Source organism: Syngnathoides biaculeatus, chromosome 23 (genome assembly GCF_019802595.1).
Source record: "Syngnathoides biaculeatus isolate LvHL_M chromosome 23, ASM1980259v1, whole genome shotgun sequence".
In the NCBI taxonomy this organism is placed as follows: Eukaryota; Metazoa; Chordata; class Actinopteri; order Syngnathiformes; family Syngnathidae; genus Syngnathoides; species Syngnathoides biaculeatus.
Genome location: NC_084662.1, coordinates 6,175,669 through 6,197,634, shown reverse-complemented (window position 1 = coordinate 6,197,634; position 21,966 = coordinate 6,175,669). Strand labels below are relative to the sequence as shown.

Genomic DNA, 21,966 nt, shown 5'->3' with positions numbered 1-21,966 from the left:
CGCGTCGGATGTAAATCAGCACACGGAACAGCCGATACGCGGCAAGGAAACGGACCGCTCAGTTCACGTACATTTTTCTTTCTTTCTCTCTGAATACGGCAGCGTCGCGACGTGGCTTTATTTCTGTGCCGGCCGTACCCGGGGGGACGCCCGTGGCCCCCTTCCGGAGGCGTCTTTTTCACAAAAATCAATCCGCATATTGCGGGAAACGTTGGAAAAATACAATACGCCAACGCCGTACTGCAGAGTGGATCGCACAAGCGGGTGGCGTGGTGCGCTAGTGGTTAGCACATCTGCCTCACACCTCTGACGGGTGGTGTTTGAATCCCAAATCACGTTCTTCCAGCGGTGGGAGTACACGTCACATACGTACGCGTAAGGCAAGGCGCGAGCAAGTTCCAAGTTCCTGAACGGCAGATCCAGAAGGTCCAGTTTCGAATATGCCGGTCATCATTTTTTTCATGTTGCCACCGGAATCCAATTTTTCCAGTGCCGTGTTCGCGCGAGACTTAATTCGGCTAATAAACGCGGCCGAGCGGCCCCCTCGCGCCAGATGAACCCTTTCCCAGCTGACATACGCAAATAAAAAACACTTCTTGTTCTACATCCAATTAATTGTAATTGTCGCCTGCGCTGAAATCCTCAATAGGAAAGGAGCAATTAATGTCTGCCGGCGCTCCACTTGGGGGGGGGGGGGGCGGTGGGGTGGGATGTTTCCTTCTCTTTTTTTTTTTTTTGCGGTCCAAACCTCGGCAAAGGCAATTTCACGGCACTTTTTCTCTAATAGTTCCAGAAGCGACCCAACAACGTGTTGTTAAATGGCGCCGTCCGTTTGGAGCTGGCGCGATAGCAAAACGGCAGACTGGGTGCGAATTCCGAGGTTCTCCTCCTGATAAACACGAGCCCGGCGGATTTTGGGCTCCAGAGGGGAAACGGGCTGTCTTTGTCCGGGGGCTGAATTCTCAGACAGAATCCGAGTAGACTTGCTTCCAATTTTTTTTCAGTCTTGAAAGAAGCTCCGGAAACGGCTAAAACGTCCATCGACCGTTGACAGCGACGGCCACGTTCTGGAAAGTGGCGGTTTTGTTTTGGGAGGAATGCCAGTTATTGCCATCCGATATACTTTTCATATTCATGAGAAGAAAAAAAAAAAAAAGAAAGCCAAGTGACGAACAACATGGACGACATCATCGCGCTCCAAGCGTGTTTATTGCAGACGGATCAGGTCACATGAGCCGTTCTGGGGCTCGCTGGCCGGCACATTCACCGGCGCCGCCACATTTTGTCACCACTCACGAATTCAGTTCAAAACTTCGAAAATGACAAATTCTGCCGACAACACTCCACCACCACGACGGGATCTTTTTTTCCTCAGTCTAAAACTCGATTTTTTTTTTTGTACAGAGACGCTCTTGTCACGTTACCAAAAGGTGCATCATAAATACAAGACAATAAAAATATATCTTTTTTTTTTTTTCTTTTGTACTGACAGTAAGTGCATCTCAGGCTGTACTTACTGAGTACTTCTTTGACGAGTACCTGTGCTAACTTCCCCGGAACGAGAGTGCCAGCATTATTGCCGCCTCTGCCACGGTGGCGTGTTGTCAGTGGAATTTGCAAGCGAGAGGAACGGAAAAATGGATTTCATTTTAGGACAAGACTAAAAAAAACGGAAGCGCCGTGAATACTTTCCGGATGAATCCGTCACACAGTCGGTCCGATTTCCGGCCAATATACAACAAGTGTGATCCAGTCTGCCGCCGTCTTGCTGAGATGAGGAAAACAGAAAAGCAAAGCAAGAAAAATCAAAGGTGGCTACGGAGCTTGTGAAGAGATTTGAGATCAAAATTTGTATGGGGGGGGGGGTGGGGGGGGGTAAGAAAATCCACAGAAGCTGAGCTGATGCGTGCGACCGCGCCTCATTTCTGTCCATCTTGATCTCCGTCATCCTATTGCTGAACCAGAATCCCGCCGATGTTCTTCAAGGTCTCTTTCCGAGCTTCGGCATCACACGTTGACACGCGCGCACGCACGCACGCACGCACACACATTTGCAAGGCGTTAGGCTTTGGCCTCCAGCATCTCCAGGAAGAGTTTGTGCATGGGCACCTTCCCTTGCATCTTGACGCTGTAGAAGTGCTGCACCGCCTTGGTGGCGCTCTGGCGCAGGAGGGGCAGCGTCATGAGCAGCTTGCCCGCCCGCCGGGGGTCCTCGGGGTGCTGGCAGCCCTCAAAGTCCTGCAGGGCCTCGTGGAGGGAGTCCTGGAGCCTCTGGACCGCCTCGATGTTCTCGATGTGCATGGAGTCTGCGAAGCCGGACGACACACAGACACGGGCGTCAGCCCCCCCGCCCCGTGGGAAATCGTCCCGAGACGCCAAGAACTCGTGAGGTGACGTGACGAAGGCGGTCCTTCATCAATCGTACATCTCGAGCCGAAGCAATTCAAACTAAAGACAAACCACGGCTTGCGCCTGAAAGGACACGAGTGGCAAACTGATGCTAAACGCGAACTTCCGAGTTGGAAGGCGCCAAGCGACCGACAAAGTCCCTTTCGGCAGTCGCCTTCTGTGTAAATTGCGTTTCTATCTTGGGAAATCAAGTGGGCTACATGTGGCTTCACGGAACCCTTCAAACGTTTGTCCTCTTCTCGTCTGGTTTGCGTCGCGCGTCTGCAACTTTGAAGAAACGATTTGCGCGGAATCTGTTGACACGCCGCTAACGACAAACATCCACGGCCGTGAATTTCCACAGCTGCTGCACGGGGAGCCCCCGAACGGGCCGCCCGAAAGGCCCCAAGATTGCGCCGCCGCCCCTGCGAGCCTCGCTCCAGAATTTGTTCAGAATTCTCTTTTGGGTGGGGTGGGGTCCAGCCCGCTCTATTTCATTCTAGTTCATTAAAATCCATGAAATAAAAATACATAATGGGAAAGAATCATCTTATGAAAGGATTTTTACATTTGTTCCCCCAACCATCTTTTTTTTCCCCCTCCATCTGTCTCCCTTTGTTGCGTGAACTGACCCGAGTTGGCGAGCGCGATGGCCTTGAGCGTGACAAACTCCTCCTTGTCCACGCGGAGCTTCTTGAAACGACGCACCAGGGGCAAGATGGCCACGTGCAGCTCCAGCAGGCCCGAGATCCTGGCCCGCCCCTCGTCCAGCGCGTAGTCCTCGGCGTACACCAGCTCGTCCTCGCAGGCCAGCGAGCGGAACGCCACGCTCAGAACCAGAATCTCCATCCAGGCGCTCTGCAGGAGGCTCATCTGGTCGGCCAGCGACAGCGCCGAGAAGCCTGCGACGACAACGACCGCAAAATTGAGATCCCGTCGCGCTCGGGAGGACGCCGACACGTTCCCTGACCGAGCTCGTCGCCGATGAGCGGGGGGGGGACAACAATAATAGTGAAAACTAATCTGCGGCACGACCGGTTAGCACGTCCGCCTCGCAGACTTGAGAACTGGGGTTCGAATCCCGGCCCCGCCCGCGTGGCTTTCCTCCCACATCCCCAAAACAGGCAACATTCAGCGCAGGCTCAAAATTGCCCCCCAGGTGTGATTGTGAGTGCGACTGTTGCTCGTCTCCAGCTGGCCAACGTCGCATCCTGGCAACGGCGACGACAACGACATGAAATATTACCATTCAACTATCATTTCAAGTTTTAGGTCTCAGGGTCTTTAAGAGCAGTTCGCTAACTGTTCTACTTCCAGTTTTCAGTTTATTTCCTGAACAGAAAAAAAAAAAAAAAAAAACAACGTTTAATAAGGAAAAGAGTCTGCATTGAAGCAGGACAAACATTCCCGCCGCATGAGCTCGTTTCCTAATCGATCCGCTGATCGACGAGGCGCCGAGCGCGATATCAGCGGGACGAGCCATCAAGTCGGCGGAAAAAGCCCCCCCAAGCGCCACAATAGCCTTCACTCGCGCGCGGTCAACAGCGCGCTGATTGGGGCTTAAATAGGAGGGCCGAAGGGGTGCCGGCATCGATTAGCAGATTGTAATCAGTCCGCCCGGTGCCAAAGGACCATCGATCCCGGCCTCACATGTGCCAAACGGAGGACAGCTGATGGAGGACGTCCGCCACGCCATTAGCTGAGGGGGGGGGGGGGTGAGCTAAATACTGTAACAAATTCAACACCGTGTGAGTCCCAAAAGACGGACGGAGACACGAGGCTGACCGAGTGACGGAGGACCGAATGGAGCCGCCATATTTGGAGAGCGAGCAAAAGCAGGCATCTCCAAATTCTGGCATTTGCATCTTTAAAAAAACAAAACAAACAAACAAACAAAAAAAAGCTGCTTTGAAAAGGTTGAGAAATGAAAATATCACCCTTTTCTTGAATAATTCGGTATTTCCTTCCACTCCGTTGACCCCCCCGACCCGACTCAGAGGTGCGTCGCCCCGAGGTGGCCGAGCGAAGTGTTGCGGAGAAGCGCGCCACGACGGAATATCAATATTTCAGACGACGCATTTCATGCTAATTTGACCAAACGTGGCAGACGATGGAGCCCGCCGCGCCATCGCCGCACTGAAGCCATTTTCCTGCTTTCTGTCGTCGTGCGCGTTATTCTTTGCAAGTACGACGTCGACAATTGTGAAAGGTGTCGTTTTCGAAAACAGACGACATCCTGTCAAGACCACGTGACAGCGATCGGCAGACTCGCTGGAGTTTCCTCCATTCGCTGAGCTGCTCAGGGAGTGGTGGAGCCAATCCCGGCTGTCGACGCCACCCTGAACTGGTCGCCGCCCGATCGCAGGCCACACGGAGATTCCGGTCTCCGGTGAATGTTGCCCCGTTTTGGGGATGTGGGCACGGGGGAGGACGCCCAAAGCCCACGGCAGGCGGGGCCGGGGTTCCGACTGCGGTCCTCAGAACTGTGAGGCCGACGCTCGGACCCGTCGCTCCGCTGTGCTGCCTCCAAAATGTTAACATTGACTTGAAACGATTTGCTGTACATAAAACTTTTCATAAAAAGATTGTGTTCTTTGGGTAGAATGTACAAACTCGACAACAAGTCCTTACAAAAGACTACCAAAGATGGATTATTTTGATGAAGCCCGCGATGTCAACGTAATTGCGCCATCGTATCATTTCCTGCCTTTCTGGCGGAAGCGACGCACGCCGGCGTCGTTACGCTCCCTGGGCAAATGTTCCAATTTTTTTTTTTTTTTTTTTTTTGTCCGTCCTTTTTGCGCGCAACAATCCAAACGGGATGAGTCATTGAACGTCTAGCGGGCACAATCGAGTCGCTCCGGGCCGGAACAGACGGCGCTCGCCTCTCTTTTCATCATCTATCATTACGGGCCCCCGGAGAGCCCTAATGGGCCTAATAAAAAGACAGCGGCAATAATGAGCCGAGAGGGCGCTGGAGTCCGACGGCGACGGCGACGGCGGCTGAGGCTGAGGCTGAGGCTGAGGCGGAGTCGGGGGAAGCGCCGAAAAACGAAAAGATACAAAGGACGGAACCTTGAAATCCCCGTCAAGGATCAGCTGATCGGAAGGTGCAGTTCAAACTGCTTTTGGCTTATTTTCGTCGGACAGACAATAAATAAAGTCCAATTGGGGGGGGGGGGGGGGGCTTCCAGCGAGCACGTTCACGTTAGAGGCCCTCGTTGTCGAAACTTGGCCGCAGCGCTGGGCGACCCACCAAAAAGGGGTCCGGGAGCCGCTCTCGCGAACGCAGCCGATGAACAAAAAGAATTTGGAATCAAGGATGACTTGACACAAATGGCCAGCAACTCAATGAAAAGGTAGGAAATAATCGACTGGCCAACTTGTCCCAAAAGCCACCGTTGATCGGATCAATGAGCGGCACCGGTACATTTTTGGTTCCCTCCCAACCGACGGAGCCCGCGAGCGTGACGAGTCGGCCTGCCCGCCGGCGTTGCGCCCGATCCGCCCTCCCGCCCCTCCCAAATCAATCAATCAATCAATCAATCAATGTAGGGTTGCTTCCATTAAGTCTGCCGGAGGACTGAAATGCACACAGCCAAGCAAAAGGCTTCAGCTGCTCTGTATTGATTATACTTTGAATATGGGACGTGCTTTTCCCCGAAGTGCACGTGAACCGCGGATAATACGCACACTCCGCGCGCGCGCGCACGTGTGCGTGAGAGCAGAGAATTCTCCGACTTTGTTACATGGAAACAGCAGCACTCAAAAAAAAAAAAAAAAAAAAAGGAAACCAAGACAGATTGCAATTTAGTGACCATTTAAAACTGGACAAACTCCAACAACTGCAAATTCCAACGGCAAATGTGAGCGTGTGCTTGCCAAAGAGTGAGCCCAATGTGGAGATTTGATATCGCGCAACTCAAATTCAACCGCTTCGTGCCACCGACGCAGATGTCCGTCAAGTATGTTTTTCAACGGGACGGGTCGGGTCGGCGCGGAAGAGGGTTCTCGGTCACTTTGAATTCACATCTGTGAACAACCGCAATGACCGACAGACCCCTGCGAAGGGGGGGGGGGGATTTTTCTGATTCGGAGATCAGCGCAGCTTTTGAGTCGAAGATTAAGATGAACCGGTTGAATCTCGGATTTGCGCACAATTATGAGGGAGAGAAATGCCAACGTGTTGGGAGTTGGCAAAGTTTAGGCATCTCACACTTGTACAGAATTTGTGTATGAACAGAGCACGCAATATGTAGTAAAATATACATTATATTAAAACCTTATATATACATTGAAATTAGTCTGTCGACACTTTCAAGACTAATAAATCGATACGTGGCATGAGAGAAGACTTCAACTTTCTTGCCAAATACTGAGTACATGTGCTGACGTGTACAAGGGTACTTTTTGTTTATAAATCGTACATAAGTAAGCGTGACCAATTTCTGGCCCGGCAGCCCGCAAGAGGACGCAAAACGGGTACCACTGAATAAAACGTCCCGCGCATCTTGCCGGCAAACGGAGGACAAAACATCAAGGTCCCAAATGTAAAGATCATTTGGGAGGCCAGATCTGGGTTCGTGGGCGGTACCTGGGATATGTTTGGCCCAACCGATGATGACCACGAGCTCGCGGTCGGCCAGGTCGCACAGCGTGGTCAAGGCCTTGATGTCGCCGTCGGGCACGCTGGGGTCGGGCATGGCGTAGATCTTCTCGGGCTCCACCAGCAGCAGATGCGACACGATTTTGGTCACTGAGGTCGGGGCAAGGAGGGCAGGGCGGAAAATCCTTCGCTTTATACCGTCACTCACGTCGGTCTCTGGCGGTCGACCGTCAAATACAACCGAATAAAAGCAAAAGACAACTTACGAGGCTTTTTAGCCGGCGGCGGGATGCCGAGACCCAGGTAGGCGCCATTTTCAACGTCCATCCTCCGTTTGTACTTCTGACGGCCTCCTCTCACCCTGTCCAAACGGACACCTGGTGGAAAGGAACAAGAACCCTCCGATTTATTCTGGAACAGGTGCCGAAAATATTCATTTCACTGTCAGTATTTTGTATCCAACTGAATGGAACTCAAGTTATACCCTGAAACACGTCAGCGTGGACATAAATACATATGGACACACGCAAACCCGTATGGATGTACACGCACACGCAGGCTTTGCGAGAATTGTCACATCACAAGAATAAATCGGGTCTTATTCCTTCTTAAAAAATAAAAAACTGCAAACAAATGATTTTAACTTTTGTCCTTCATCGTCTGCGCTCGAGTCCCCTCCCGTTTTGCCGACTTTAAAGACGGCCAAGCGGAATTCCCGACCACGCCGCCTCGTCTCCGTTCCTTTCCGATTCCCCCGGAACGCAAAAGGAAGGCGATGAGGACTATGCGCTAACCTAATTACGCGGCGTGCCCGTGGGGGGAGCGCCTTGTTCCCGGCAAACACACTGACATCATTTGGTGCCCGGCAGAAGGAAGCTAAACCCACAGCCGCCCTCTCTGTGCCGTCGAGCGAGCGGCCTACGAAAACACGCGTAAAATCAATAAAGCCGGCAGATGTACGCTACTTGTTCTTTTTCAAACTGTGGATGTGTACCTGGATTTCATTAGGAAGCCGGCCGGGCAGCTAAAATGAGCAAAAAGTTTCTCACGCAACAAGTTGATGGGACGCCATCTTACGTGTCGTTACCGTGGCAACAAACAACCACCCCAAACTAATGACATATTTTGATCCCCAAAAACGTTCTGCTAGCAATTAGAATGTTAGCAGATGTAGCCCGGTCAAAAAAAAGATATATAATTATTTGGAAACGAGCATTTAAGATGTTATCCGAAAACAAAACAGGAAAAAAAAGTCCGTTGATGTGAAGACAAGTTCTTTTAGCATTTAGCATGTTAGCGTGTGTAAGCAGAAAAAGTGCTAATGTGCAGCGCTCGCAATTGTGTAAAGTGCAAACGCAAACCGTCAGACAGTAAAATGAGTTTTCGTGTTGTGCGTATTTGTGTTGCAGAGTTAGCATCTGCAACAAAAAAAAAAAAAAAAAAATCATCAGGCAACATGTTTCCGCCAGTCACGGCGTTTTCGTCTTCAGTTGCTTAAGCTCTAAAATCTGCGTGTGAATACATTTTCAGCCAGCCTGGAGCTTTAGAGACTCTTTAGCCAAACTAGTGAACGTGATCCACGTTCTGTTTTCATTTCGCATATTAGCCTCTGTAAGCAAAAATGCCAGCTGAACTGAGCAGATGTTTATTTTAGCGTCGAGGATTTTAGCCTCTTTAGTCCAAGCAAATCTGATGTTAAAATGTTTTGTTGACACCCACTTTGTTAGCATGTGTAACCAAGATTTACCTCAGAACCTGTTCTGTTCGCATGTTTAGGCAAATGTTGCTTTTTTTTGAAGATGACGATCGGAAGCTATTGAGCGCGTCAGTCTCTTCGCCTAAAATAAGATGACAACGTTGACTTCCCGGCATCTTCCAACTTGTTTAGGACAAGCAATCATTACAAGAAATTCTATGTTGGCCTTTTGCATTTTAGCCTCCGTAGCGGACGACTCCAGATGGAGAAATTCCTTTTTTTTTTCTGCAATTTTCCCGACTAATGTACTATAATAATATTTGAAAGTAATGCAATATTATTCTTATTTTTGGTGTTGCTGTGGAAGTATAATGAATTCATCACTAATTTGAAAACATTTCTTATCCGGAATAAGTCCAGCCAGCGACGTATTTGCGCTTCTCCGCATCCCACCGGCGGCGCCAACGTCTTGCCGGCCCCGATCCGAGTCGACGCGATATTAAGGCCCCGAGCGGGTTTGATTCATATTTGTCTGTGTGGGACGCATTCCCGATTGGTTTAGACTTAGGATCATTTATTGTAAAAATGTAAAACCGGGTCTGGGTTGTCCCTCCGTCTCCCGAAGGTCTCGCGGCGGTGGAAAAAAAAACATCACAAGCAGGAAGTGAGGTCGGACGTTCGCAAAGCATTTAGCGGATCGATGCGGCGGCGAGGAAATGGAACGGTGACACAACCGGACCGGCGCGGGTGCTGGTGGGGGCCGCGCAACAAGAGCCCCAGAGAGAGAGAGAGCGGCGGAGGTGGGTCGGGCGTCCCGGGGGAACGGCCCGCTGGCGAGTAGCGTTGCGCTTCATCCAGCTCAGCTTGCTTGGCGGCTTTGCAAGATGAGGATGAGGATGAGGACGACGTCACCGGGACAAGACCCAGAGGGAAAGCCGTGTGGGATGACCTCCGCCGAGCGCAAACCTCTTTTGCTGCCCTCCGGGAAGAACTTAGCAACATTTGGTGGGCCTCGCCGACCCGACCGAAAGGCGTCCCGCGGAAATGTCATTTTCCCCATCGAGCGGCAAGTCGCCCGCTGACCGACGTCAACGACGACAAACTGGATGGGGAAAAACTTTTTGTCATCCGGCCCGCAGTGCGAAATTGGGACGGTCGACCGTCACGTCCTCCACGATGCAGGAAGTCGTCCGCCAGCTAACAAAAACAAACATTTCTGCCGGAGAAATTCAGTTTCTCTTTTTAACCGTCTCCAAATCAATGGAGTGATGTGAGCGCAACGTTTTGCGTCATGCCAGCTAACTTTGGGGCGGGCCATCTTAAGTACGATGGGAGAGACGACGGGGCTGACCTTCTTTGAGCATGCCCACTTTCAGACACTTCATGAAGCGACACGCCTGGCACGACTTGCGTCTCCGTTTGGTGATCTCGCACTCGTTGGTGGCCGGGCAGCTGTACTCGATGTTGCCTGCCGAAGGAAAACAAGAAGCCGTGGAGTCAGCCATTTTGACAAAGAGTCCTCCAAAAATGTCTGCAATTGCCTAAATGAGCACGTTAACTCGATCCGACTGTTTTTGACCGCCACGGACGGACGTTGGCTCGTCTGCCAAATTTGGGTTTGGAAACCGCCGCCTCCGGGTATCGCGGTGGGATTTGAGATCAGCGCGGATTTTAAGTTGAAGACAAAGATGAGGAGGTTCATCTTGGCTTGCTCGAGAAATCAAAATGCGCTGGAACCCGGACAAGTTTAGCCAACCGAGGATGCAAGTCCGCAAATGAATGGATACGTTTGGCACCCGAAAGCCAAAAGCGCTGACGAAATGTTTTCCCGTTCTTTTCGGCGTGCTGCGTTTCTGCTCAGAAAAACCGGGTTTTTGTTCAAATGGTTTGAAATCCACAAGGTGCAGTTCGCTTCGTTGGAACGACGAGGCACACCGCAGGCCGGGGTAGCCGAGCAAATGGACAGCGTCGTCCGTGTCGCCTTTCGCAAAGGTGACCCGGCGCCACTGCCGCCCCGCATTCGCAGATCAATTGGCCCGGTTAGGCTGAAAGACCCGCCTTTGGGCCCATCCCTCTTTTCTCCTCTGGCGCGGCGCAAGGACTTTGCACGCCGTTGACGTCAGGCCACCGCGTCGCGTCTCGAACGGCGGTGTGTTGTTCAAGGGTTTGCGTACTGCATCTCTTTGTTGGAGCGAAAGCAGCAGAATCCAATAACGCCGCCCACGCACCCCCCGTACGACATTGTGGGAGCTTAAAACGGCAAAGCGGGAGTTGGCGCGTGCCGCATCTGCCAAATTTGCCCCGCCCGCGCTAGCGACAGCCTGGCACGCCGGACAAAAAGAGTAGCAGTGCACCTGGGATCCTCTGCGAAACGAAAACAATGCACTCATTTATGAAAAGAAAAGAAAACAAACAAACGACCGACGTTTTGCTACCAAATGAAACGCGTGTCCTGTGACTTCATTCACGAGATGTTGTTGCGAAGCGAAAACGCTTTTTTTGCAATTCGACCGGAACATGACGAGAGCGAAATACACAAAGCTCAAAAGACGCCATACGTAAGTTCACCAAACACGAGAGGAGACCAACGCTGAAGACTCTCCGTGTCCCAAAATCACAACAAAACATCCCACTTTTCAAAAGTATTACGCATGAGAGTGCAAACAGAAAATCTTTCTTTGGGCTTGTCGCCACAGTGTGTCATCTCAGATGAGCGCAAATATTTCTTGGGCACAATTTTGACGCCGGACGCAACACTGCACGGGGAAATAGAAAAGGGACACGACGTCTTCCATTTTAGTCGAAGGCCGTCGGACTCGCCCGCTGCATTCTCAGCGCTTCGACCTGATTGGTGCGTCTGTAATTAGGCCATCACCTGATTGGCTGCTCGCGGCGCTAATTTGGCACTCAGCCAGCGCTTTGGCATCGCAAGGAAGTGACATCAGGGGCTACTTTTGTGTGCGGAGTGCTTTGCAAAAAGCGGGAGGCCGACGTGCTTCAAGTCCGTCGAGTCTTAGATTTTCAATATGTTTGATTTTAGTTTTCATGCTGCCCACAAAAAAAAAAAAAAATAATAATAATAATAATAATACGAATACTCACAGGCATATACTATTGGTTGTCTGAAAATCGTCAGATTTAACGTCGCAGCTTCCTGAGTGACTTACAATAGTTGTGAAAGTCTTCTCCGTTTGTGTCTGCATGACGGTGGCATACTGCCCCCCGGTGGCCAAGACACACCGAGCAGAAGCCGTCGCTGCCAATCGTGTCACACAAAAGTGTTTCATTGTTGATATTTATTATGACCACTACGTCCAGGATGACGGATGGCTACTTGCTCGGTCAAAACGTTTCTTCTACTCGGATCTCAAGGCGCTGCCGCTGAAAACGCGGCACTTCATGGTTAGCATAACACGGAAATCGCACAAAACGATGTCGAAAAAAGACACGTTTCACTGTTGCGCATGTACTATGTGGCCGCGTCGCATTTTTGACCTTTCCTCAGTTCTCGACGTTATCTCTGCTGGCAAGGTCGATTGTATCCTCATCCCAGACATTCGTCTGTTTGGCGAGGGGAGGTCACATTGACTCGCTCCTTTCACGGTCACGAAAGAAAACATTTTCGCGCGCGGGTGCCTTGAAAAGCGCCGGTAGCCTGTTAGCTAATGATGGGCGGCGCGCGTCTTTCTCTTCCCGCAAAGGACGTTGGCAGCACTCTAACGTGCCTCCCTTAACCTCTCTTATTTTCCCCTGTAAATTTTGAAATGAAATATTATTATGCCCCGCTATTATCCACGCGCTCGTCGCCACTCGGGCCGGACCTCTCCTTGTCCCCTCCCCCCCCCCCGCCTTCCCCGCTCGGGCCAATCTCTGATTAGCATTCCATTAAAGCGCTGTCTCCTTTCTGCGAGTGACCGGCGTCCCCTTTCTTTATTTGGAGGACGCCCCGTCGTCCCCCGTCTCTCTGACAACACCGCAGCGGTCCTAATTGGACCCCCGTCCCTTCCCAGAGAGACGCCCCCGCCTCCCACCAACCCTTTCTTGACTTTCTCCCGCTGAAAGGCTTCTTAATTACAGTCACCCAACACTGATCGTTATTGACCGAGTGTCCCGCGGCTCGGGACGAATGACGGACGCGTCGGGTCCATTTCGGGGGCGTCCTTCCGCAAAGGCGAGCCGGAGGAGGACGAAGGCGCGCAGGACGGCGCAAAGTCACCCGACGCCGTTTTTCTGCATATCCGACGGCCAATGGGAAGTGTGGCGAAACTCCGCACCGCGGGAGTCGTGCGGCATTTTGTCGCCTCAAGACCGAAAAGATGTCGACGGATGGATGGATTTTTTTTTTTTAGACAATAACGAGCGGTCGTCTTCATTCGAGCAAGCCTGTTTTCAAGGAAATGGATGGGTAAAGTCGCTAAATTATCAGAGAAAAACTTTTGGATGACAAGAAACATTGGAAATTAGATGAGATGGTAGCCGTAATTTTAGAAAAACTCGCAACCATTTGAGGAACAAAAACGAATATTCCCGAGTAGCTCGTCGTCTTTGTGTCAAGCGGGAAAGGCTGGCAGGTATTTTGGCGGACGAGTTTTCTTTGCGCACCTTCGTTTTTGTGCCTTCACACTATTCACCGGCACGACGGAGAAAAAGATGTCCCGCGAGAATAAAGTTGGAATGTAGTATGACGAGAAAACCGAGTGAGAATAACGTTGTGAGATTCCTGCGTTGGCTCGTGCGTTTGTGTCAAGTGTGAATTTTTTGCTGGTGAGGCATCCAAAGTTTGAGGGCGGAACCTTGTATGGTGCGCTTGAAGAAGGCTTTGCAGGCCTCGCAGGACGCCACGCCGTAGTGGTAACCCGACGCCACGTCGCCGCACACCAGGCACAACCTCTTGGGGATGGCGTTCAGCATGTACTCGCACTTGACGCCCGACTCGTCGGCCAGGCCTCCGGAGCGCTGGTCGTAGCGCCGCAGACAGGCCCCGCCTCCTCCCATCCCGTGCGCGCCCGGGTTGAACATGGGCGGCGAGTCCAGGCCGCGCGATCGCGCTCCCGCGTTGACGTACCCGCCGCTGGCGTCGGAGTTGGCGCCGGGGCTGCGGCGGCTGCCCGTGTCCACTAGCGACGAGGTGGGGCTGGAGGGCTCGGTTTTCACGTAAGATTCGCAGCTGGACGACAGGTGGCGCTCTTCCGAGGGCATTCGACTTAGCAGCCTAGACACACACACACACGCACACACACACAAAAAGGTCAATCAGTTTCGCTCATTTACTGCCGTGGACGTTTCGAATGGGTGAATTTCTCGGCAGGCGCGTCTGTGAAATCCTGGCTTGAAAAGCCCTGTAATGACAAACAGAGGCCAGCGGATGGCGGCGTTGCGTCGCAGTCCATTTCAGATGAGCAAAGCTTTTGCGTCGAAGATAAAGATGAGAATGTGAATTTCTGTGTGTCAAGCCGAACACGAGAGAGAGAGAGAGAGAGAGAAAAGGTGGGCAAGATTAACCACTTCACACTGCAAGCGAGTACTCGTATGTACCCTACGGACAGTATTTGTTGCGCTGCAGATCGTCATGGAAAGAAAAACATCCAATTGAGCCGTGCGGTCAATCCCAACGCCTTTCGGCATTGACAATCTGCCAGCAAAAGTCTTGTTTTCAAAGCTTTTCTCCCCACTTTGTGTAAGAAACCAAAACGCGTTCGACTGCTGATGACGGAGGAGCACGAAAAGCTCGAGGCAAACTTGCTTTTTATATCGGTGACCGAAGCTCATCGAAATTTGCTCGTGCGGAGAAGATCCTACTGCCTTTCTGCGCTGTGCCTCGATCGCATCTATTGATCTGCAGCTTTAAGGAAAAGAAAAAAAAAAAAAAAAAAAAAACAACTCCTCCCCCTCTTTGGGACTGTTAACATGGACGCGGCCAAATAACGCTGACAGGAAGTGACGTTAAATGAGTCGATGGCCGGCCTCCATTTTGACATTTGACGGCAGCAAAAGTAAAAGCACCCCAGCTATCGGGAGTTTTTTTTTTTTTTTTTTTTTTTTTAATCGGGAGCGGGCCACCGATGATGTTATGTGAACCGGCCTCGCCGTTAAGGTAGCCAGAATCCGACAGCTGCGACCGGCGAAACGTCCGTTTTGCGCGACACGCCTGAATATCGAAAATGATCTCAAGCAAAAGACCAAAGAAAGAGCCCGGTGGGTCCCGAGAACCGAGTGGGGAAGCAAAGTCCGCCGAGGTCGCAAGGTCGGCCCTCGTCTAAATTTGCTCTTCGACAATCAACACAAATTGGCCCAAATTGCCTCAGCCTGACTTGATTGTGGCTGCTTGTGACGCCCGACGGCAAATACGGCAGCGGCCGCCTTATCGCTGCAGTTCTTCTTCTTTTTTTTTTTTATTTTTTTAATGCTTTTGTCATCTGTGGCCAAATGAAGGAAAAGTTTGTTGAAGTTTCTAGAAAAGATGTTTGGAAGGCCCCCCACGTTTTTTTCAGCCACTTGTTGTTGCGCTACGTAAAGCTGCAGCTAATCTCCAGAAAATGTATTTTGATTTCATTATTTGGGGGCGTCGAGAACAGATGATTGGGTTGCGTTATTTAATTAGAATTGCTTTGGATTTCATACTTTTCAGTTGTTGTTTACTTTCAGACTTTCTGGAGCCCTTTAATCACAAAAATGGAGCTTCCATTGCAAAACGTGGATTAAGGAGTTCTCTCTGACAGGCTATTAAAACTACATTGAGAAAAGATCTGGAGTTCATAATTTGATGGAAAACGAAAAGAATGTCATTACTGGCTTCGAGGAAACGAACTTTTGGAACGTGCGGAAATACGTAAATGACGTCGACAGCCGATTTCCCGCAGAGGCGCCCGCGCTGCGAGCGATCTCGATGACAGGCGCAACGGAAACGTCGGAACGCGCGCACACGTGAAATGACGTCCTACATCTTCATCGCGCGTGATTGGCCGGCCTCCGAACGCGCCAACCTGCGACGCGCGCGTCGACCGATCAAAATTGTTTGCCGCCTCTCGCATGACGCAAACACGCTGTGAGACGAGATTTGACAAATTGTACAGGGGGGGAAAAAAAAAAATAAAATAAAAAAAAAATGGTTACCGTGTCTTTAAGAGGCGGGGCCCGTCGGGACAGCGCGAGCGTGAGCTGCGGCCGGCAGCAGAGAGATATACTTTAGTATTGATATGAATATGATGTTGTCTTATGGTGATGAGCGACGGGCAGACTCGTAAACACTTGTGGGTGTTTTATCGCTGCTTCTTCAATCATTTTGCCTTTGAAAAGAAAATGTAAGTGATTTTTAATTTGGTTTTAACTGTAATGGGTGCAATCGTGTTTTGCGGTTCGCTGTCAAATTTGGACCGCGCAAATTTCTCCAGGTCACGTCGGATGACGCGGGCGACACCTTCAGCAAAGTCAAACACGCCCCCCCCTCCCCCGGCCGTCATCGAGAAGGCGGACGAAAGGCGAGTGGGGGGGGGGGGCGGCGCACGCACGCACGCACTCCTGAGGGACAGTTTGCGTATTGATTTCATAAATAAACAGAGATGGCCATCGATCGCCTCTCGTCTTATTTTGCATTTCAATTACCGCCCGCCCGGAAGAACGTAACCTTCAAACGTCTTCCTGCGGCGATGATCACAAGTGAAAAGTGCGGGAAAATAAAGTCGTCATCTTAACGGCTTCGAACTTGATGGCGATGAAATGGAATTGTTTTTTTTTTTTTGTTTGTTTTCGTTATCGTCACCGATACCAAGTCCTGGCACCACGAGTACTTTGGACTACTTTTGTGCAATTTGTATGAGCGCAATGAGCGATGGCGTCATCGTAAACAAAACGTACTTCCTGACCCGCGAGATGATTCGCCAACGTGCCAACTCACCACCGACATAGCGCCAACTACTGGCGAGAAGGACTTTTTTTTTTTTTTTTTTGGTGTTCTTTTTCGCCGGTATCGGCAGCCTTCGCCGAGTTCTCGATAACTTTGAAATCAGTTTTCAAAGTTTCAACTTATCGTTGGAATCGTTTTCGTGAAAGCTCGTCTTTGTTTTCTTGGATGCAGAAAGTTCATTTTGGAAAGAAATTTGACACTTGAGAACAATCTTGAGTCAAGTTAGAATATCAGAGAAAACGCTGTCATTTTACACGAAGAAATTCTTGATAAAATTGCATTTTGATCATACAAATCACACTATTATGTGTAAAAAAAAATTTTTTTTTTTTAGCAATCCCTAGTTGTAGTGTAATGTCCTTGTTTTTTTTTTTGTTTAAATATACAACTAGAATACGACATGACACGACGTAGCAATGATTCCACTGTGCCGAAGTTGAGTTTCAGCTCATTTTTGGACCTTAGTTTATTTGACTTTTCTTCCCAAAGTTTGACTTGCTTACTTTGTCAAAAATTACTTGATTCAAGTTGAGTGTAAACAAAGCGAGATCTTGATTGATTGATGATTGAGGACCATCGACAATGACATGCAACAGAATTGGAGAAGCAAGACATTCCCCAAGTGCAGAGGAGTTCTGTTTTTTTTTTTTTTTCAATAAGTTTGTCATTATCAAAGAATAATGTGAAGAAATTTGAATGAAAAAAATGCTCATTTGTTTTACTTTTCTGAGAACAACAATGAACTTTTTTTTTTTTTTTTTAAGCAGAGCGTTGAAATATGATTCAAGTTTTATTTACGTGAATCGAGTTTAATGACTGCGGGAAACAAAGTCTTTGCCCGATAAGAAAAACTTCAATTTTTTTCATTTCTCATTCATCAATTTAGCTTTTTTTTTTGTCAGTTAACAAAGCTACAGGAAGTTAGCGCACAACATTTTGTCTAGGCTAAGCCAAGCCGTGCTCGCTAGCGCATAACACGCGACGCAACCTGATTTTTTTCCCCCCCATTGTTCTTATTAAAAGCACCCTGAAAGTCCAGAAGAGGGAAAACGTTTTTGGCTTTTTTTTTCCGGTGTGTCAAGTCACGAATTTGAGTCCGACTCGCTTTCTCTTACGGTTCACACGAGCAAGCAAACGAGACGACATTTCGTGACACGAACGCTATTAGCGATGTGGGATGTGGGCGAGGGATGAAGTCGCTCGAGGAGCGCGTTTCCATTCGACGCCAATAAAGCAAAACTCGTCGGAGGCGTCGCGCGACGAGGAGAGCGGAAAACGCCTTTGGAAAAACTTTGCCGCAGGTTTTTGCCACTGTGGAAATGGAAAGTGGTGATTAATTCAAAGTGAATACATGCAGGGGGGGCGAAAGAAAACTTCCAATCTTCATCTAAACTCAAATGACAATTTTCTTGTCCCTGAAATCGTCCTCGTGGAACTCAAAGTCGTTCGATTGGGCGACTTTCTGGCGACAACGTCAAACCAGATCAACAAAATGTCGAGTTTTAAGAGCCGCTACGAAAAAGGAAAAATGTCAACTTCGACTAGATAAATTCATTGGATGATGAAATACAAGAAGAATTGCAATTGGGACCACTTTCCAAAGAGTCCATTAACAAGTGACCGACCGACGCGTTGTCGTATTTTAGCCACGAGGAAAAAAAAACGTCGCCCACATATGTTCAGCAACATGAAACGAGATGCACATCTCGAGCGGGGAAACAAACAAATTAAATCCCACAATAATTTTCTTAACTTTCTATTGAAAATCTCACATTTTTGGATGTGACTTCCAATCCGAACCGGTAACATTCATATTTTTTGGATGATAGCAAACTAAAAAAAAAAAAAAACAATTGCATGTCATATGGAAATGGAGGTTGTTTTTTTTTTTTTTTTTTTAAAAAACATGGAAATTTTGATATTTTATCTAAATGTGTTTGTCTAATCACAGAATGCGTGGAATGTTGCGTTCACTTACAGTCACAAAAAGTGGGAGAATACACGAGGGAGAGACAGCGCAAAAAGAAGCCGCATGGCCGCGTTTGCGCTTTTTTTTTTGGGGGGGGGGGGGGTCAAACGTGCAACCGCTGCAGTCAGATAAAAATGGACGATTCCCAAAGTGAGGCAGCAAAAACAATTAGACAAAATGTAGATCAAAAAGGAAAAAAAAATGGAAAGATCATTTCCTTGTCCTTGACTTGGTGTCCGTTGAATTGTGTGAAAAGAAACAAAATCTAAAGCCTCAAAAAACTAACGTTGTTCAAACAGAAAAAAATAAGAAAAATTATGTATGTATATGTACAGTACACATAAATCAAATATTGATTCCAGTCCCGACCGGTTCAGGGCGCACGCGGCCTTTCGCCAGTAGTTGAGCGGGATCGGCCGCGGCGCTCCCGCGACCCTTGTGAGGATAAGCGGCTGAGGAAATGGATGGAGAGATGATGAGAGGAAAGACAAAGAAATGTCCCAATGAGGTGATGGGAAAAGTATTGATAGGGAAATCCTTTCTAGTTTCGTCAAACGCTTTGGCTGTCCAACTGAAATCTTGATGGCAGGAATTATGAAATGAATACATTTACATGGAAACGATGACAAAATCCATCCCAACATTTTGCCTGACTGACTTTATTCCCTGCAAGGTCACAAAAGGAGCCCCGTTTGTGGTCACATGACCGCCAACCAACGCGTCACGTTCGGGTTTGGACTTGGCGAGGGGAACGCTCCCTTTTCCCGTGACTTGGGTTTTTTTTTTTTTTTTTTTTGCGCACGTGCAAATGACGCAGGCGCAATCGATGCCGTTGCGGCCACAACATTAGGGACGCCGCCGACACGGGCGCGCAAAACATCGCAAAGCTCAACTTTTACCTCTGAAGTTCATAACAGCTCATCTGATCCCATCAAACAAGAATGTTGGTGTCTTCGGAAATACACGAATAAAGTAAGTAAGTTTCTTTCGGCTTGTCCCTTTCGGGGTCGCCACAGCGTGTCATCTCAGATGAACGCACATATGTTTGGCACAATTTTTACGCCGGATGCCCTTCCTGACACAACCCTTCTCAGGGAGTTCGGAAATACACGAATAATAATCAAAATTAGTTGCCGCCATTTCTCGTGGATGGATCGTCACTGGAATGGACATAAAAATGGTGAAATCCAGCTCAAAAAAAAAAAAGAGAGAGAGAAAAAAGTTGCTGTTGTGGAATTCTTTGGCTATCACAGTTCCTTTGAAAAATAATTGTAGAATAATAATAACAACACTTAGCGGGGCTTGTCGTCGTTCTGCTTTGCGTTTCGTCTTTTTGTTTGTAGCGAGCAGGCGGGCATGGGGGTGGGGGGCTCAACACGAGGCTCGCGCCGCCGCCGCGCACGATTCTCCTCTAAATCCACACTCACGTGGACGACAAATACAAATTTAGTGACGGCTTTCGCACTTTGGACGCAATCCGCGTTCCGATGCCCTCCGACATGCAAACGATAAAGTCAAAGATGATCATTCAAACTTTTTCCTCATAAATTCCAACACAAAAAAAAAAAAAAACCCCAAAAAAAAAAAAAACCAAACGATTAAAGTACCACATTTGTCATTTTTGGGGCTATTCAACACAGAATAAAATATCTGTTTCAAATATTTGCAACTTTTGAGGAAAAGCACCATTGCAAAAAAATATTAATTGAAATTGAAAGAGGCTTTTTCATAGTTTTGAAGAATTTGGGGTCATTAAAGATCAGGAACGTAAATGTCTGGAGTGGCGGGAGGTTGAAAAAAAAAAAAAAACAACAACAACAACACAAGCAGTACCTGATGAAGTGAAGTACTTTTGATTTCTGCATCTTTTACCATTTCTGCTGACTTGTTTCACACTCGGAAGAATTTCGGATTTAGAATTTAGAAGTCAAGATGCACCTACTGGTTATGATAGCAGAGCGGGTCGGGGTCGGGGATGCACACTTCCGAAACCTCCATCAGTCCGCGTTGTGCATTCCTGATGTTGCGGCGGCAGGAGCGGGAGGAAGAGGAGCAGAGTAAAAAAAAAAAAATAAAAATCAAAACAAAAAAAAAAAATTTGGAAAAAAAAAGCGAAAGGTGCGAGCCGGGAGATCACGGCGGCATCGTCTGGCCTCGCGTCCCCCTCCCGCCCCCACCGACAAACTCCTGCAAGGCTGCTCGGGAGGGACAAGGAGGAGAGGAAGAGTGCGAGAAGCGAGGGATGAAGAGGCGGACGGAGGAAGTCTCCATTGAGGACGCCGGGGCGGCTTTAAGAGCGCCAGGACGCGGATGGGGCGGCTGCTATTGGGCGGCGCCGGATTGGGGGGGGCGGGGGGGGGGGCGGCCAATCGGGGAGGAGGACGGTAACGTTGGCTTTGCTCCAAAATGCGCAGAAAGCCTTTTTGTGAGAGACGTGACCGGGACAAAAATATCCAATCAAATGCGAGAACGCCTTGAGATACGAGCTACGGGCGGCGCTTTGACGAGCGAGCGGAAAAGGACTTCTGCTCCAAAAAATTGAATTACACCCCCCGTTGTGTATTCAAAACAAACGCACAGTTTTGCCTTAGTCCAGACCGCTACCAAACAACGCAAAACACCACAGACTGGCTAATGGGGCTCCGAGCGTCTGGACCGCATCAAACGCACGTAATATAACTTTGATTCATATTACTGCAACTGACTAACTTGCAATGACTTGAAGCAAAAAAAAAAAAGTAGTTCCATTGAAATATCTCAAAAGTGTACTCCATCTTTTGATTACATTCAATATTAATGGCGCTATTTTTGCTTTTTGCTGTTTTCCCGGCGTACTGGAGCAGATTCGTGACATTTACATTTGCATTCTTTCAAATGAGGAACGAGACTTTTGAGTTATGAGCTCAATGAAGGAAACTAAACGTTCGGACAAACGCATGCTAGCAACAAGATGCAAAGAGTGCTCACGTCAAGCTGTTTTGTGCCACTCCCACTTGAAGTTCGCAGACCAAAGCAGTGCACATTGTCTACCGAGCCACGCCGGGAAAGCCCGGACTGCAAAATTTGAGCGGCAACATCACAGTTAAAAACCGGGGCAACAGATATTTCAACACAAACAACGCAACATCACATGCAGGCAAAAATAAATATAGTGTTTCTCCTCCGCATAGAACGACTGACGTCATGCGACCGTCTTCCGGTTTCATCCGCGTGTACTTACACCACCTCCGCGGAAGAGGAGTATGCACCAGAAAGAGCCGCAAAAAATGGTCATTCTTTACCTGCTTTTTCTAATCACGTTATTACCAAAAACGTGGATCCAGTACTAATCGCCAGATGCTCTGATTATTTTTGGTCAATGAAGGGGAAAACCTCACAAGATTTGAAAAAAGAAAAGAAAAAGA

General features: G+C 48.9%; 1 protein-coding gene across 10 annotated transcripts in view; it reads right to left on the bottom strand.

Moving 5' to 3' along the window:
- Positions 1-1,196: 1,196 nt before the first annotated feature.
- LOC133496657 (steroid hormone receptor ERR2-like) overlaps positions 1,197-21,966 on the bottom strand; it is a 39,394-nt gene continuing 18,624 nt past the window's right edge. For 3 of the 10 annotated variants that reach the window (XM_061812490.1, XM_061812493.1, XM_061812494.1), the window contains 7 exons: positions 20,505-20,579; positions 13,484-13,902; positions 10,042-10,158; positions 7,261-7,371; positions 6,983-7,144; positions 3,021-3,290; positions 1,197-2,306 (listed from right to left, as the gene is read on the bottom strand). In XM_061812490.1, the coding sequence (XP_061668474.1) occupies positions 2,062-2,306; positions 3,021-3,290; positions 6,983-7,144; positions 7,261-7,371; positions 10,042-10,158; positions 13,484-13,902; positions 20,505-20,579 (1,399 nt within the window). In that variant the 3' untranslated portion in view covers positions 1,197-2,061. Of the gene's footprint in view, positions 2,307-3,020; positions 3,291-6,982; positions 7,145-7,260; positions 7,372-10,041; positions 10,159-13,483; positions 13,903-14,433; positions 15,271-15,311; positions 15,448-15,479; positions 15,849-20,504; positions 20,580-21,966 lie in introns of those variants that run through there. The other 7 variants (XM_061812491.1, XM_061812496.1, XM_061812500.1 and 4 more) reach the window with 5 other exon arrangements.